Source organism: Lichenostomus cassidix, chromosome 4A (assembly GCF_008360975.1).
Source record: "Lichenostomus cassidix isolate B80296 chromosome 4A, HeHo_3.0, whole genome shotgun sequence".
In the NCBI taxonomy this organism is placed as follows: domain Eukaryota; kingdom Metazoa; phylum Chordata; class Aves; order Passeriformes; family Meliphagidae; genus Lichenostomus; species Lichenostomus cassidix.
In genome coordinates this window covers 10,623,757-10,641,985 of record NC_139485.1, presented here as the reverse complement: position 1 = coordinate 10,641,985, position 18,229 = coordinate 10,623,757, and the positions used below count along the sequence as shown (strand labels likewise).

The 18,229-nt window shown below is 41.3% G+C and overlaps 1 protein-coding gene across 4 annotated transcripts in view; it reads right to left on the bottom strand.

Annotated features, from left to right (window-relative positions):
• Positions 1-552: 552 nt before the first annotated feature.
• KIAA1210 (KIAA1210 ortholog) overlaps positions 553-18,229 on the bottom strand; it is a 37,074-nt gene continuing 19,397 nt past the window's right edge. For 3 of the 4 annotated variants that reach the window (XM_085060486.1, XM_085060488.1, XM_085060489.1), the window contains exons 4-12: positions 15,323-15,452; positions 12,785-12,943; positions 12,141-12,206; positions 10,515-10,727; positions 9,925-10,027; positions 7,593-9,191; positions 6,680-6,828; positions 5,822-5,921; positions 553-2,779 (exon numbers count right to left, since the gene is read on the bottom strand). In XM_085060486.1, the coding sequence (XP_084916612.1) occupies positions 2,607-2,779; positions 5,822-5,921; positions 6,680-6,828; positions 7,593-9,191; positions 9,925-10,027; positions 10,515-10,727; positions 12,141-12,206; positions 12,785-12,943; positions 15,323-15,452 (2,692 nt within the window). In that variant the 3' untranslated portion in view covers positions 553-2,606. Of the gene's footprint in view, positions 2,780-5,821; positions 5,922-6,679; positions 6,829-7,592; positions 9,192-9,924; positions 10,028-10,514; positions 10,728-12,140; positions 12,207-12,784; positions 12,944-15,322; positions 15,453-17,461; positions 17,877-18,229 lie in introns of those variants that run through there. The other variant, XM_085060490.1, reaches the window with a different exon arrangement.

Genomic DNA, 18,229 nt, shown 5'->3' with positions numbered 1-18,229 from the left:
AGGACAACAAGAAATCAAAACCATGCTAATAGAGCTACCAACTTCTATAAATATAGCAATGAATCAATATTTCAACATTTATTTTATAATCCCATATTCTAAGCTCCTGTGATTATATGAAACTCCATTTTGATGTTTTCTCTACATGCTTTTTGTTCTCTTAATTGCAGGGAGAAACTTGAAAACATTAATTTCAGAAATCCAGAACACATGGAAATTTCAAGCGTACATCACGGGATACTCTTGTGTTTTCCTTCTTTATTAATGCACCACCAAAATGCCCTTCTTTCAAAGAGCAGCTTCTTTGAACACGTGCAAACAAGTATTTTCAAGACTTCCTATGACCACAAGTGCCTGCCTTCAAACCAGCCCTGCACTGAAGGAGAAATAACTCCAGAACAATAGGAGATCCATCAGCTCTCTGCTGATGTTTTAAACTCAGTGAGATTTAGAAAAGTTCCTTAGTCTGATCAGCCATGTTGAACAGTCTCAAGTCACACAGAATTACCTCAAAACAAAATCTATGCAGTTTATCCATGTATAAAGTCAATATTGACCAAAGACCTCTTTTTATTTTTTCCTCAGTGAATAAGGGCCATCCATCCCTCCTCTTTTTCCAGAAATTTTATCATCATCACTGGCAACAGCATTTAATAGTAAATGAAATACGGGAATGGAATACAAAAGTGGTTCCTTCAAGACAAGGATTACAAAAACATATATACATAGCAAACATAAAAGACAGGAACGATATTAAGACCAAAAGCAAACACAGGGAGAGAGAGATTATAGTATCATTTGCAGTGCTTTGGGTGAAGCATCACAATCCACATTAACAGAATGAGAAGAGAGTTTGCTAAATGTAGAAGGCTTGTATTTTACACAGGGTCAGTAAACTTGTGGTGGGATGACAGCTGTACAAAACTTCAGGAATCAAAGCTGAGTATATTCATTTACATCACACTCAAAAGTTTCAGAGAAATACAAATGTTTCAGTTCTTTATAAGACAAGATATGCTTCCTAAAGGTGAGAAAAACAAGTAACAAAATAGGCATCAATTACCAAGTCAATGTGAAATTCCTACTCTTCCTGGTGTTAGTCCAGAATAAATAGTATCTATAGATTCTGGCCCTCCTTGGGCAAGTAAGTTTTCACCTATATTTAAAAAAAAATTTTAAATCACAGTCTAGCTCCTAATTAATACTGTTTTCAAATTGCAAGAGCTATGTATTAAATTCAGGCCAAGACTGGAAGATTAAAGTCTTGCTTGATCTGATCTGAAACCCAATTTTTTTTGTTTGCAGTTAATACTAATCATAGACAATATTTTCCTTTAAAAATTTCTACCAACTTTCCAGCTCAAAACAGTCCATCAGCCATGTCAGCCTTCAAATTTTGCACTGACTGTAAACAAAAACTACATAAATGTGCAATGCTGCAAGAACTGGAAGGACCAGGAAGTGCCACTGTCACTTAAGCCACCAACATCATTTCACAAAGCTTCGTTTTTGAATATGTGCATCCTTCAATGTCAACAGCAAAACTTTTGTCAGTTTAAGTGACTGCAAGGCCAGGCCCTGAGAGAATAACTCTGCCCCAGCTGCACATTCTGAGACTGATGTTGAGTTCATGGTTAAAGACTGATGAGACAAGAAGGAAAGCAAATGCCCCTTTTATGATTAATATGAGATACAATTGACTAAATAGACATCCTCATGAACATGGAGAGTGGCATTTCTTGAAAACAAAATGTCACTTTCTAAGGAGCAAAGAGTTCTCCCCCCAACACACTCTTTAAGAGAGATAACTGGCTGAGGAATCTCCCAAAAAAAAAAAAAAATCACTATTTGCCATAATTAAAGAAAGGAGGGATTTTTTTAGTAGAGTGCTTAAATTACCCCAGATTTCTAAAGGTATAACTAAAAGCAGACAATATGCTACAGTGTGGTGATTTTTCAGTGCATGGCATAGAATGAGTGTGCAGCTCTGGGCCATTCCAGTGGGTATCTGTGAGCAAAGCACAAGACCCACAGCACTGTGACTCAAACCACACAAAAGCCAGAATTGCTCCAACTCACACAGTGCTTAGATCTTACAACTAGCACAAAACAGATCCACTAACAATCTGAAGCAAATCTGGCTGCCCATCCCAGAGCATCAGAGAAAGAAGTGTGATGACATCAATGCCATGACTCACGATGCGTCAGTGCCCAGCATTGTACCTATTTTATAGCACACGTTAATTCCTTAGCTCAAAGCCAAACTGAAAAGAGTTTCTTTAAAATAAACTTTAAAAACCTATTTTGCTAGAGAAATGTTTCAAAAGCCTGAAGCATGTCTTCTCAGAACATCACCATCAGATGTGTAAGCATGTAAAAATGAATCAAGTTTTCCTAGTGTTTGGTAGTAGGAAATGCTCAGCTTCCTAATGCATCAAATTAGGTCCACAATGGCATTTCTTCATTGTGTATTTACATAAAACAGTCTGATCAAAAGTTTTAAGGCTCTTATTTCTCAAAAAAAAAAAAAAAGTCACAGTAAAGAAGGGATTAAATGGAGTTAACACAGCTATTGGCAATGCAAAGAATGATGCCTGTGTCATTTGCTATTGTACAATCTGGGGCATTTCACTCCATGCTTTGGCTTTCTTCTTGGCCAGGGACAGCCAGGGCGGTTCAGCAGGACTGCAGGGTGTCATTGGCAGGTTAGAGGAGTGCCTTGCTTCCTTCTCAACAGCAGGAGCCACAGATGCTTCCTGAGAAACAGGTCCAACTTTGCCTGCAAACGAGAGGATATACATCACTCATCAGCAGGCTAGAGAGTTAAAAACTCCATTTCTGCCAATAATATTTTCTTCTCTCTAAAGAAAGTGTTTTACAGCCCAAAATGCTTGTGACTCACCAACAAGTCAGAGGAATTGTGAATTGGCTATTGCTCGCACTCTCTGGTCCAGCTACAGCAATGGTGAGGACTAGCTATTGCAATGGGAGAACTGATATTTAACAGTGAGTAACATGCCCATAAAAGAATTTTCTCCTCAATCCAAAAGCAAGTGTCTAAGCCCTGATAAATGAAGGACATTTTTCAAAATTCTTCAAGCCCAGTTCTATAGCCCCAGTTATTTCTCTTATTCATATTCTTGGTTAATTAATTTCTTAATTTTTCAAACTCTTGATTTCTATTGAGGTGCACAGCAAGGAGTTCCACAGGCTAATTCTGCTCTGTGAGTGCAAGAAAATCTAGGAATAAGACTCCTGAGTATGTAGGAAAACAGAAACAAAATAGCTGCAGGATAAGGATCACCCCAGGCTTGCTATGGAGTTAAAAGTTTATGTTTTCCAACACTGAGAACACTTAAAGATTTTTTCTCAGTATTCACTGCCAACATAAGTATCACTCCAGCAATATTATTAAATACTAGGTAGGAATCAAACCAGTGCTTTATGTTCTTTCACTTGTAAGACAAGAAGGTGGGATTCTGACGGTACTAGGTGTTCCTCTTGATGCAGCCTAACAGTAACCTGTCATGCTCACAAAGGATGTGGGAATACAGATAATGCTCCTTTTATGGCTTTGAGTTTCTATTTAGAAAAGGCCTCCTCCATTCACCTTGTTTGAATTTTTTTAGAATTAATGTCTAAGCCATGTTAAGTACAAGAAGCTTGATCTTGCTTGCACTGAAATCAATGGAAAATATCCCTCAGCTCCATTAGTCATGCTCCTGAGCAGAGCTAAAGTAGTTCCCTATTTTCACTCAGGAGGTCTCCAGTATTTTAAAAGTTCTGGCAGGTTGGTAGTTCTTGCAGGAAGCAAACTGTATTTAGAAATATTGAAGGAAGTATACTGTCTATTAAACAGGCTGCAGCTCTACAGACACAGGAAAATTTCAGAAGTATCTAAGATGATGTAGGAATTAAGGTGTTACTGAAAATTTGAATTTAAAAATTATTTTCCACATTATGGGAGAGTACCTTCTTTGTAATAAGCACAATAATCCAAATAAATAACTCCTCTGGATATGAACTCTCCATCCCTTCCACCACCAGCACTTTCAACCAGACAAACTCCTGGCTGTGCTATTGGTAACCAAATCAGAGAAGAGTTTGTATTTGGAATTCCAAACTAAACAATAGGGCTTGGCTTTCTGAGCAGCAGAAGAGCAGTGTTTTCCTTAATCATCAGCACTAGTCAGAGCTTTTTGTGATGCTCAAGTCGTGGGACACCAGAATATGCCTATAAATGCCATCTCTGGAGGCGAGCAAACATCCATTGGATGTCAGGAAACTAGGCCAATTCTTGGGAAGAGGTGACACACTAAAACTTGTAATTCTGCTGCAAGCACCACAAAGAGTGCAAGTTCTAGTAAATGAGTAGCAGAGTAGTTTGTGAAGTTCTGAATTTTGGCTGAAGGCTGCTGGGCTTCCAAGGTTCAGATGATGCAACACATAGAAATTCAGTCTATTTGTGCCAGCCCTTCAAGGGAAGATCTCATCTGAGCAAAAATCTTGGCCTGTTTATGTTTCACCTCTCACTTTGCACCTAAAATCATAAAATTAAGATGGCCTGTACCAGAATACTTTTTTTAAATGATGGTATTTAATCACACACACCAAGTTGGCTGTAACCAGCATCAGAGCCTCTGGGTTGGTGCAAACTTCCTGAGCCAGTCACCCTCTGCAGTAAGGGAGAAAGCTTATTTTGCAGAACCTGTGGATTCAGAAATGGGTAACAGCTCTGGAAACAACTACTACAGGGAGCAGCACAGGGGTACTCCCAAATATCTCTGCAACAACTCTGGGTGCTGCTGGATTTCACAGGGAAAGGGGCTAGGTGCACAGGCTCTCTCTAGACAGCATCTCTGCCTGTGTCAGTGACAGGAATCTGTAATGGGACAGCCACAGCTCTGACACAGAGGGGCATTTCTTATCTACTTAGGCAGTATCTGCAATCAATAGCTTTCAGCTAGCACAATAGCTTTCCCAGCTGAAGAAATGGCTTATCTGTATCTAGCTGGAGCCTGTCTCTGAGCTCTGGCACCACACTGAGTAAGCAGAGAGGGATAAACTGCAGCCCAGCAGAAGCCTTGGAAGAGCTAATGTGAGTCACGACGTCTGAGTCACACTCTTCCCCTGCATCTTTAATATAGAGAAACACAGCTAAGTGTTCAGCAAAGGGCCATCCAGCCTCTGTGTTCACCTGAGGGTGAAGCTGACTCTACCTAAATTATTCTTGATATGTGCTTATCTACTCAACACATTCAGCCATGGAAACTGCACACTCCATATGCAAGCCAAGCTCTTGTGCACTTCACTGCTCTTATTGTTAGAAAGTATTTCCTAACATCTAAGCTAAACATCCTCTGGTGCATATTAAGTTCAGGCTGGCCATAAAGACTAGTCTTGTCCTCTGCAGAGAATTTAGTTGTCTTTGCTAGACTAAACAACTCCACTCCCATCAGTATTTCCTGGCTGACTGGAGGTCCAGAAGACCTGACCTTTCTTGCTGCTCTCCTCTGGACACTCTCCAACTGCTATTCTTTAGTACTGACCTTGGCCAGTAATAAATCATCAGGCTGTTTATAGGCCATTTCATGAACTGGCAGTGGAGATAAGAGTTCCTCACTTGCTTTCTCTGCTGAGTGAACAAGCCATTATGTTGACTTACACATAAACTATGGTCTTACATATGTGTATATATGAACAGGCCTTATATAAAAAGTGCTGATTATAAAAATGGTGTCTCTCTTCCCCCATCACCTGCCACCCACACCATAACTGGTGCAAACCATAACCACTATGTAAAGAAAAAGAAAAAGAATACCTGCTGCTGCAGACACAGCGGTCTTCATTTGTGTTTTCCTGTTCTCAGAGCTGGAAGGCATACTCTTCTTCAGTGTGTTCTCACTAGCACAGGTCTCTTGCTACAGCATGAGGAGAGAAGAAAAGAATGCAACTAACTGTCGCTGTTGAGCAGCTAGCAGAGTAATGAAGGCACCAGTTCTCAGTGGCAAGAAGGAATGACCTTTATTGTTTTGATTTCATCATATATAGAGAGTTTTCAAAAGTCACCCAGATTGGTCAGTCAGAAGCCTTCCCCCAGGCCTGATTGGCCAGGCTTGCACCATCCAAGTTCTGGGACACTGTTCCAATAACATCCAAACTTTATCTTTATTTATAAAACACAAGAAGAATTCTCATGGGAAAAACCTGTGCTAGCCACAACTAACTGCCAGTCATGGGCACTCATAAAGCTCACTCTGGCAACCTCTCAAACCTGGCTGTGCAAATGCAGCAAAAGCCAAGCAAGGATGGTTGGGAACATTGTGTGGGAGGGCAGGAGAAGGCAGTGAGGAAGCTGCTGCAACTCAGAGCAGCTCTTGGGCTACAGAAATACACCCTGGGCAAGAAGAAGGCTCTGAAAAGGTTCAGGTTTGAGCAGTGCAAAGGGACATATAGGAGGATCTAGCTCTGAAACTAATCCCTGTGGCAGTGGAGTCACAGGAATTTGCTCATTGGCATCAGTTGTCTGTCTCAGTGTTTCAGAGGCAAGGCCTGCAAAGCTCCCTTTGAGCAGTGCTCACAATGCACCTCCCATGAAGACAATATTGAACAGTTTGCAACAGTTCCCAGCTGACCTGGGGCAGGATTCACACCCATGCAACATTACTTGGTACTCTACCTCCTCTCGATCCACTTTGGTCAAAGCTTTGTCTTCATCTTTTTGTCCTTTGGCAAGAGGGTGGTCCTGGAAACCCTTTTGTTTCAGCTTTGCCATGGAGACCCAAGCTGGTTCAGAGGAAGCAGTTTCCAAATATGGAGAGACTTTTTCTACGAAAGAAGCATTTTTGAAGTAAAGAAGGGATTTAGGTCAAGTCAGCCTAAAGCTAGTGCTTCATGTTTTAAATCCTTCAGCATCTGTAATACCCTTTGAACGTGGTGGAGATAAAACTACCTTCCCTGATGATTTCTCCTTGGCAAGAAGTGTTTTCTCTGTTTATTCTGGAGTTTTTGACCTGACTCTGCTTCTGTCTAAGTCAGTGGCAGAAGTCCTGCTGAGATCGTTGTGAACCAGATTTTGCCTTTGAAACAACATCTTTCCATTGCAGATTAAGTGAGTACGATAATCATGATTTATTTTTCATGTAGGCAGTAAAACACAGACTGCCTTGTCACTTTTTAAAAATTTTAAATTAAGTCATTGTTAAAAAAAAATAATCACACCAAATGCAACTCCCAATAAAGGTTTTAGCAGCTGCAGACTGAATGTTTAACTACAAAACTGCAGCAAGTTTTAAAAAGCTGTGTTAAAACTTCAACTAAATGCACAAATACCTCATACCAGAAATGTTTCAGAGTCCCTTAAACTATTATTCTGTTGTTATTCTTGCTGGAACACACCCTTCATTAAGATAAGCCAAGAATTCTCTTGACTGGACAAATCATCAAGCCAACTAAATTATAGTGCTGATGAACTCAAGGCTGAATTTGGTCCTCAGACAAAAGGATTTTTAACTTTTGTGTGCCGCTCTGCCAAGGCTCTTCACATGACCACTGTTTTCTACAGTGTTTGGATACAAATACAGCATAAATACCTGAAGGTTTATGACCATTTTGCTTCTTTGCCACTTCTTCTGATCTTGCCTTGGGAGGATTTTTGTCTTCTAGGAGATCTGGTTTTTTAACAACTGATTTTGTGCTGACAGGAAGGCTTGGAGGTGTCTTCCCAGTGCCCATCAATTTCTGATCCTCCTTGACTGAAGCAGAAGAAGCAATGGGAGCAGCAGAGGGGATTGGCTTTGGAGGCTCTACATGGCTTTCATTCTGGTATTTTAGTAAAGAGGATGTTCTCCTCAGTCGGACCCCAAATGGGTTCTCAAAGTTTTGTGTTTCACGGACAGCCCACTCCATCAAAGAATTCAAATGCAGATCTCTGTCCTTACAATTTCGATCAAATCTGTCTGAGTTGGTTTTTGCTGATTCCTGGATAACTGCATCAAAACATGTGTGTTCTTTTGTCATTGCTTCAAAGAACTCTGGTCTTATAGGGGATGTTGGGGAACTTCTGGAATAGGAATCTTCCTTTGAATTTGAACCCCCTGAGAGAGATCTTTGCCATGCTGGTGCAATGGTAAATCTGACTGGTTTAGCAGAAGCAGTCTTCAGTGGACTTTTTACATTTCCATCTGATGGTTGACTGCCTTCTGCTGTTTTTCTGTGAGAAGCTGTAATGCCTATCTGGTACTCCTTACTGTCAGCATCAGAAGATATATTATGCTTCAAGCCAGCCAAACTTGAAGAGGCAAGACACCCAATGGAAAGTTTTTCAGAAATGCATGATGTGTTGGCCTGTTGACTGCCTTGGTTACCCTCTGAAACAGGAACAGTTTCTTCTTTAAAACCTACTTCCAATTTGCTGCAAGGTACCATGCAAACTGCTTCTGAGAGAGATGCAGCAGTGTCTATTTTTTTTTCTACATTGTCCTTGGATAACTGAAATTCCGTAATTTCACAAGATTTTTTGTCATTTTTTGCTACTGAACTCTTTTCAGGCCTCAAAGCAGCCACTGACTTGATGTCAGAACAAGACTCTGAATCAGCTACCACAACCTGTGGAGTGCTCAGTGCAGTATCTGAGACAGCATGGTTGGAGTGATTCCCAGCAGTACCAGAGCAGAGTTCTTCTTTGCCAGTGACCAGTGGATCCTCTTTTTCCTGGGCTTTAATGTTTGGATCCAGAGAATTCACTGAGGAACTTGGTGCAACATCTGGCAATATATCCATGCCCACTGTTTCCACAGCACTGCTAAACAAGCCAGCTGCTGGCATGTCTGGAGACACAACAGCCTCTCCTTCAAGCTGCTGCAGCTCTGGAAGTGTAGGTCCTTCAGGACTGGTACTTTGCTGATGCACTTTTGATTCATCAGCAGACTCCTCTGCAGAGTACAACACTTTTGCAGTGTGGTGTTCCTCCAGGCTCTCTGGAGAAGGCTCAGGTCTCAGGAGGAGTGTGGCTGCTTTATAGTGATGTTCCACGTCAGGAAGGCAACCATCCTCTCGTGGCAAAGCACAGGAGTCTTCTGCAGCAAGTGTGGATTCACAAGAGTCATGGGCAGCATCAGTGGGAGGTTTTATACCTGGTGTCTCCTTAGGACCACCTCCCTTTGCACAGTGTCCCACCTGGGCTGATAATCCTGTATTAAACAGAGGGGAAGAGTGTGCACATAAAGGTTACAATTCAAACACCATCTGTGTGACTAATTCATTCCAGATTTTGCAGTCCTTTACCATGAATGCCCCACGTGTGGGCACTGCAGACTGATCAATAAGGCTGTTCAGAACCTATTTAGAAATGGGTTGTCCAAGTAAGAGACTAAAAAAGCTTTAGTTTGAACATACCTAATCCAAGGAATGACTGAAACTTGCTGTTTAGTTGTTTTCCATGCATACTCTTACTTGTAAGACTATTAGCCAGAGTTCCCTAGACATTTCTTCATGTGTGCCTAGAAAGGCCATCTACAGTAACCTGGAAAATTCCCTCTGGGTGAGTGGCAAAGGAAGATCCAGTAAACACAAGCCAATCAAAGTCACCTGACATATAATGCCGAGGTTAAGGTTTTTCTGAGTGTCAAGGAACTCAGTTTCACGTGATTCAATGAGGTCCAGCCAGCTGTGCAGGGCAGGTACTTGTGAACATGGTGCTCTCACCTCATGTATTTTTAATGCTGCCCACAAAGCTCACCACTTCAGCATCACTCTGTTGAGTGTACTTGATTTTTTCCATCACGATTTAGCAGCCAAGATTGGTTTTATATTATAAATCCAAAAGATGCCTAGTTTGAAAGGACTTAGAATTCAAACAGATCCTGTCAGCATTATGCAGAGGAGTTCAAGCACCTAAAGTAGCAATACCTATGTCTTCATTACCTTCCCAGTTGCTTTTATGTTTTTCACTATCAAGAATTTCTGTTGAATTTCCCTTCCTTTCTGGAGTTGCAGGAAGACATGCTTCATTTTCCAGCTGTTCCACCTAAGGAAGTGAAAATGTTTCAATTAAAGAATCATGCACAAAAATTGTATTTTATACACACACATTTCTGTGAACACACAAATCATAGACACAAAACCTCCATCCTGTAATTTACCAACACTGTGGGTAATGTACTATTCCAGTTAAGAACTAGGCTTGCAAAAATAGACTTGGGCCTCTTTAAGGCTGACATTTAGCTTTTCAAACACCAGGAGTGTTTTTACAAATGAAGCATAACCTACAATTTTTGGCTAAATAACGAAAAGCACAAGTTGCACTTTTCTTCAGTTTCTATGAGACTGAACTTTTCAAGTCTTTTTTGTTTCCTTGGTTGGCTGGCACAAAATAGGTTTTTTGCCTTCCTCCAATGGAAGAAGTAAAGGAATGTGGATAGGAAAGAAAAAAGAAATAAAAATATTTTAAACAATAAATAAAAATTCACACTCATTTCCTCCTGCTCAGGGATTCCCATCCAGAAAACACCCACCTGGAGGGGCTGCTGATGCTTGCTGGTAAAGCCTCTCTGCTTGCGAGGGTTGATGGCAATCCTGTGCCTGGCTGCTGAGGTGTCCAGGCAGCCAAGGGGACTGGCAGGGATGGTGAAGTCAATGGGAAGGAAGCTGCTGCCTCGTGAGATGGGAGTCCCCTGAGGGGCAGAGGATGCAGGACTGATGGGCCTGGAGGAAGCTCCAGAAGGTATCTGTAAAACACAAATACAACGCTGTAGATATTTTGCTTGACTTCCCCACATCTCTGCAACAGTTCCTTTGTTACCTCAATCCACGTCAGAGGCTCGAAATGGCTGTGTTTAGACAAAAATCCTCATTTTAAAATACAAGCCTAAAGTCATCTCCACACAGAGATTATTCGGTTCTGTGTGTACCTAACAGAGGAGAAATCCCTGTCTCTGCCACAGTGAGAGCCTCAGCTTGTCCCCATCTTTCCCTTTCCACCAGCCTGTTTGCAGTATATTCACACACCAGCAGGAGACACTGGTGCAGTTTGTATCGCTGCCTTTCCATCCCAGTAACGTGACACACTGCAGAAATGCATTATTCAAAAGCCACAAAAGCAGCACGGATGCTTGCTCCTCATTATCTCTCAGAAAGTTGCCATAGCCACTTTTTCAATATCCACTATCAGGAAAATCAGTGATGAGGATCTCAGCCTTGCAGCAAAGCTGCTCTGGGAACTGAACAGCAGTAACCTCAGACTGTGCTATCAAAATAAAGGGGTTACAGAGATGCTTGTAGTAAAGCCCCTAAACATGACATTTGAGTGGTTTTGCTACTGTTTTGAAATGTAAACCAAACTTTCTGGAACACTTGCAAAATGTCGCAGACATGCCAAATGAGCTTCATTGATAAAGCTGGGTGACAAGCAGCCATTGCACTGTGCCTGGCATTCACAATTTAGTTTTGTTTAAGCTTAGGACATAACACAGCATTTCAAACACGTATGCTGATGAAGTTTTAAACATCATGAAAACATCTCCACATTTGATCAACAAAAACTGCTAAGCTACATTCAAAATATGACCCCTGTAAATTTTTCCAATCTTGCCAAGGACTGTGTTTTTCTGAGGAGAACCTGCTGCTTCTGATGGTCATGATGATAAATGATGGTCATTTATCATCCAAAGAAAATTGCAAATTAAACCACACCTTTTCCAGTGGAATACCTGGCATCAGGAAGGATAGTTCCTGCAATCATTTCCCATGATAAGAGAGATACAGGGCACTGCTCACAAGCCACTGCTGAAGGTGTGATTTTTTGGTATTGGGGCCCTGGGACATGGAAGCAGAATTGAAGTGCTTTGCCTGGTCCAATGTTTTGTGTAACTTTATAGATTTATACTGTGTCAAAGAGCTGACTATGCTGTTCACACAAATAATTTACCAGTAGATTTCTGCCTGTCTTTATTTCTTATTCAAAACCCTGTGAGGTACATTTTAAGTATCATTTGCCTCACTCTGGACTCTTAAAGAATTGTTTCCTAGGATACACCATACCCAGAATAAATTTTAAAAAATAAAATTACTGTACTGGCTCCATATAGACTCCACATATGCTGTCTCAGGAAAGTTTATTAGCAGGAAAAGGAGCTATTTACCTGTTCATCTTCACTGTCTGTCCCGCCTAAACTCAAAGAGCTATGACGCTGAACAGGGTTGGAGGACTGTGGGATAAAATGAGGAAGAGGGTAAGTCAAGGGAAGTATCACACTGAATTATCTCCAGCTGGATATCCAGTGATAATTACGAGAAAACACAAGAGGAAAAAGAAAGGAAGGGTCACTGGGTCCCTGCCTTACACAGTAGGCTTAATTTCTTCATTGGCATCAAACATAAAGCAGGGGAGATTTCTCCTGCATTGAGATACACCAAGAAGGTTGACCACAGGAGGCAGTAAATTTTATAAAGCTCTTTTGGCTTATAAATGGTTTTTAAATCAGCATATTTACAAATTCTCACACGTTCACTGAAGTCTAAAATCATGCACTTGCTAATGATAGAGGTCACAGTCCTGGTCTACATAAAAGCATGGAAAATTGGACCCAAAAAGGGTATATGTAGGGTCACTTTCTTGGTATCCCTCAGAGTGACAAGTCCACAATCCATCCTGGTAATTTCTTCTGGTTCTAACTGATCTGCACCATCTCATTTTATAACAAGCCAGCAAAAAGGTCTTCCCCTTCTCCGTGCAGATTTTATCTTTTCCATGCATATGGTCACTAAGGTGACATGACAATTATACCTTGTTTGGTGTATCTGTCAGAACTTCATGAAGGGTTGAAATTTCAGGAGGGCTTCTAGGTAAACCATCATCTTCAGAAACAGCACCTGCATCTTCCAGTTTTTTTCCAGTTATAACAAGAGGAGGTGATCCAAGTCTGATGCTCTGCTGCAGCTGAAGCTGTGGTTGAAATTTAGAATATAGGCTTTCAATGGTATAATTTATAGGGGATGTTCTAGGCACTTGTAACCCCATTGCTCTTATTAGATATGCAGAATTTTTTAGTTAACAGAAAAACGAAGTAACACACTATTTATAGAAAAGAGCCATTAATAAAATTTTATCTAGCTACATTCATCAAGGACCCATCATTAAAACTGGTGCTGGTACAAACTTAAAATCAAAATCAGATTTATTCAATGAGCTACCAAAGGAATACAGGCATCTCACCATTCCAGAAAATTTAGTACAGTTTAACTCCACTTAAATTTAAAACTTTCAAAATTCTAGACTTAATTCTTTAGTCACACAAATTTAAGTATTTAGTCACACAAAGTATTGCCAGTTAGCATTCCCAATCCCAGGTTTAAGTGGAGACATTTCCCTCACAAAGCCCTTCAAAATATTGAGAGCTTGTTACAACCCTCTCCCACACATGTAGCTGAGTCACAATTTTAATGTAATACCAATTTAATTTCATTTCTGGTCCACCCTAATGAATTGCTTGTTCATTTTCCCCATCATCACACCCTGGTTGTGTCTACAGCAAGAATGGTAATAGCAGTCAGGAACAACTTTGTTTTGAAAGGAGTATGGGGATTCTTTTCCAGGATTGCACAAAAGAATGCTCTGGCAGGCCCTGACCTTAGAAAAATAAAACAAAGTCTGCAACCTCACAAGCAGCCAGATGTTCCCTCAAACTAAAAATGTTCAGATCTCAGGAAACACCATTACTAAAATTCTTGGCTTAAAGTCTGTCAGCTGTGTCAAAGCTGGAATAGAAGCAAGGTCTGAACACAAACTTTGTCCTTCAACTGAAAACATCTCAACAGAATATTCCCAAGATAAACATGCAGACTTATTTTTTGTTTCTTTGCTTATTAAACCATATTGGGTAATTCTAGGCCTAGTTTTGTGTTTCCCTTCAATCTATGCATTCATTTACAACTGTGTAAAATAGACCTAAATAGCTGCAATTCCTATTCAGTGAGATTCATTTGCAATATAATTCCTATAGATCTAACAGCCACACAGCTTTCTTTTGCAATTTATGGGCAATATATTGTAATACTGTGATATATGGGCAACACAAGACATACAACATGCAAGTGTCCTTAATGGGAAGGAAAAGGCAGAAAGTCAATTTTGCTTTGGTCTCTTTTCACAACTTCCTGCCTTAGATTTATTAAATTTATTACATGCAGACAGCAAAATGGTGTGGGAGAAACTCTGAATTTACAGTCTGTCTTCTATTGGTAGAAGTTAATTTACATTGCTAAGAAAGTAACAGCTTTTATTAGTGCTTGGCTTTTATTCTGACAGGAGTCAAGCTCACAGAAAAGCCTGTCTGTTGCTGCTACAGAAATAGTGCTGGCAGTATTACATTACCATGCAGGATGATGGATGGATGAGGAGAGGGTATAGTGGACTGCAGATAGCATGGAAAGAGCTTTCCCCCTCCCCAGCAATATTCTGTAATATACAAATATGATTTCTTCAGCTACTCCTTTTGTTATGCAAAGAAATAGCTAAGCCTATTTTGCAGTCTTAGAGGGGAACAAGTCCCTCTGTGCATCTTCTATTACTTAACATGTGACTCAATTGTGTTTTGCAACATGAAGCTCACACTGAGCAAAGGAAGAATTTCAATGACCTTTGGCTCCTTTATCAACCATTTGTATTGAGTCTCTGGAAAAACCTTAAATTTTATCTCAGTGTTCTGAGCTGGGCAGTTACTTAAATGCAACTAATACAGCCAACAATTCATAAGGGAGCTGTCAAGGAAGGTTCAGTATTGCCTTGGAAGAGGGAAATGACCCAGCAGAATACAGTATCTTTTGCTGGCACAGATCAGAAGAATAACGATATAAATAAAGCTGTCAGAGCACCCTGATATATCTATCATCCCACACACTTACACAGCCACTGGTGCTACCAAGTGCAGTGAACACATCTGAGCCAGAACTGACAAAAAGAGTCACACAAATAATATTTAAAGAATAATACTGCAGTACAAATAAATGGCCTTAACCCAAAAGCAGTAGCTATGAAGTAAAGAATATAAATCCCATTGGAAGAGGACACGCTCAGTAAGGAAAGTTTCCAAGAGTTCATGAACTGGATTCACATCACACACTGTGAGACCTGGGCAAGGCTGAAAGCACCAGGACTGCTCAAAGATGCAGCTTCCAAGAGGCAGAAGAGATCCAAAAGTAGAAAATTTGGCTTTGGACACTTCAGGCAGCAAAACCTTAAGGCACACAGCAAAGGAATCAAGCAAGTTTCCTGGGAGACAGCTGACACAAAGCAGCACCACTGATGAGGGGATGATGTTCTCACCTGCAAAGCTTTCACTCTTCCAGGTATGTTTTCCTGAGACAACACGTCACCTGCCACATTTCCTGGTGCAGACTCAAAAATGAAGACACTGTCATGGGACAAGGCTTTGTTTCCCATGCTGCCCTTGGGCCTGGAAAGGAAGGAAGGACGAGTGGTCAGTGCTCTGGGTACATTCCCCACACCACTTCACCAGGGCAGATGGATAGAGAGGCCAGGGTGGGATGCATCTTGCTTAACTTCAGATTTGTGAATGCTTAAGACAGTCACTGCTGGCTTCTTTTATACCCAGAAGGAAGGAGAAACACTTTTTAGGGTGCTGATCAAATGCAGATGTCTCTTTGCAGGTACTGAACACACAGGTCACTCTGTGAACTAGAGAGGGAGTTCAGGGTGATTAGGTCCGATGTTGGGAGTTAGGTGATGCAAAACACCCTGAGAAAGGTCTGCAGTGCAGAAAGGGACAACTGGAGTCCCCTGTCCTCCTTTGGTGGCAGTGTGCCTAGCATGAGACACTCAGGGTACAACCTTTGCCGCCTGGTGTGTGTCACATTTGTCACCAAAAAAGCATTGGATTAAATACAGAATTAACCGCAGCTTTAGTACTGATCAGTCTCTTATGTGCAAATCCACATTCCTCTGTAATTCAGGCAGTATATCTATACTTACATTTGTGCTGAAACTAAAGACACACTAGCTAAAGCCCAGATGTTTTAGCTGTTGTATGTCCACACTGATTTCCCTATACACATGCTCAATTCATTCTTGTCTATCAACATTCAAGCTGCCCACCAAAATAGAGGAAATTATGGAACTCTACAGGCAGACACAAAGCTCCTAAACTCATCATGGCTTGTGCCATCTTCCACTTCTTGTTGTGGCAATCCCACTCCTTTTACTAGTGTTTGAAGCTGGGGGATGAAAAGTGATGGTAATTGCTGAGTGAACTCTCTGTGTCCTTATCTTGATCCACAAAGCTCTTAATTAAATTTTCTCTCCCATGCCCAGCTGAGGAGGGGAGTGACAGAGAAGCTTTGGTGGGCACCTGGTGTCCAGCAGGGTGAACCTACCACACATGGTTCAAAAAGAAAGAAGAAAAAAATAAGAAAAAAAACTGAGATAAAAAGAAGGAAAACAAAAATAAGAAAAAAAGAAAACCAGTGCTTCTACCTAAAGAACAAGCAAACAGCAACACTGTACTAAAATTGGTTTTATATTCTGCATGCCAGAAATTGCAAAGCTCAGGGTGCTGCTACAAACCCTCCACAAGCTGTATTTCCACTGGCTTTCAGGATCAGGTTTTCAGAAGGATTATGTAGTTCAGACTCTTTAGGTACTTATAAAGAGTGTTTATGCTGTGCAGAATCTGTACATGACAGGGTTTTCAAGTAGCACAAACATATCCCTATGTTTTTTGGATAGTCCCTCTAATCCTATCTCTAAGGGAGTAAAACAGAAGGGTTTTACTCACTTCCCGATCTCTGATCTTGCAAAACAGCTCACAATCACTGGAGGATAGCACTGAGGCAAACAGCAGTTGGACTTGAAATACTTGGTTAAGTGCTGGAGCAGACAGCTGATTTTAAGCCAGATGCCTCCTGTGGGCTGATGGGGTAAGCTCAGATGTTCCTAAGCTTTTTGGACTGGGCTGACTCTAATTCCCCTTGCCCCAGGAGACTGGTTGTGTGGTCGCTTTCTCTGCTGCTGTTATGCTAACAAACAAAATAAATAGATTGTTGTTTCATTCCCAAATCATTTCCATGACACACAGAGCAAGTGGGGAAAGGTGGGGCAAGGAGGAACAAGCACCCATGAGAAAGTAACATCTGCAAGTTTTCCACCAAAGAAATGCAGTGTCCAACTCCACTAAATGCCCTGTTTGATAACAGAGCATCTGGCAGCAGTGCTGATTTCAGCATGTCCCACTCTAGTCACTTACTCATGCCCTCCACCAGTGTCACCTCCATCCAATGTCTCCTACAGCAAAACACTGCAACCCACTGGACGTGGCCAGTGTTTGGTCACTCTTTGTTAGTCTGCAGCCCCATAACCCAAGGCCTAGAGCAACCCACAGGAGGCTGAGTGGCTGACAGGGGAGGATGAGGAGGTGGGGAGCTGGAGAACAGCCAAATTACAGGTTACCTGGTACTGTTCCATGACACCTCTGGAAAGAGACATGACCATGCTCAGAGGGTTGTTCCAGGCCAGATTCAGTCAGAGGTTTGCAAAGGGGGTTTTGTGTAGTTTGGTGGTCTAACATTATCAGTGAAGCAGTGTTTGCAGTGCAAGCTGATAGATGGTACTACACTGACTGAAAAAAGGACAATGTTTTGGACTAACTTCATTCAGAGAGCTGAGAAATGCTCTTATATGGACTTGCAAACCTCTTAGATGCACAGCCCTCCGGGGGCAGCTGACACAAAACCAGGGGCCTTCAGTTGTTATCTACACCTAAAAGGCTAGGTAAGGAAGTTAAAGAAGCAATCACACCCTGATAATAACCAGAAATACTTTTCTCTTTACTGCAACCATGACAGAGCACACCACTGATGCTAAAAAACAACCATAGAGCTTCACACATCTTCTCTGTACTAGCAGCACTCAGTCATCATCCTCGTGTAACATTGCTGCTGATCAGACCTTCCTAGACAGATTTCAAACACTAAAACAAATCAAAGCAATCTGGGCTATCTGCAGTTTTAGACTAAGAGGTTGGATCACCCCTGCCCCCAGCTGCCCTCCCCCTCCTTTCCAGGCTGACTTTTCAAGCACTAGCAAAGAAAGAGGAAATTCCTGGAATTCCTTCATCAGCATTAGGGCTTGTTTTGCACAAACTTGGACAGAGGTTGCTCCTAAGGGGCCAAATCATGCTTTCATCCTGCTGCTGTGAGAGGTCCACTTTTATTTATT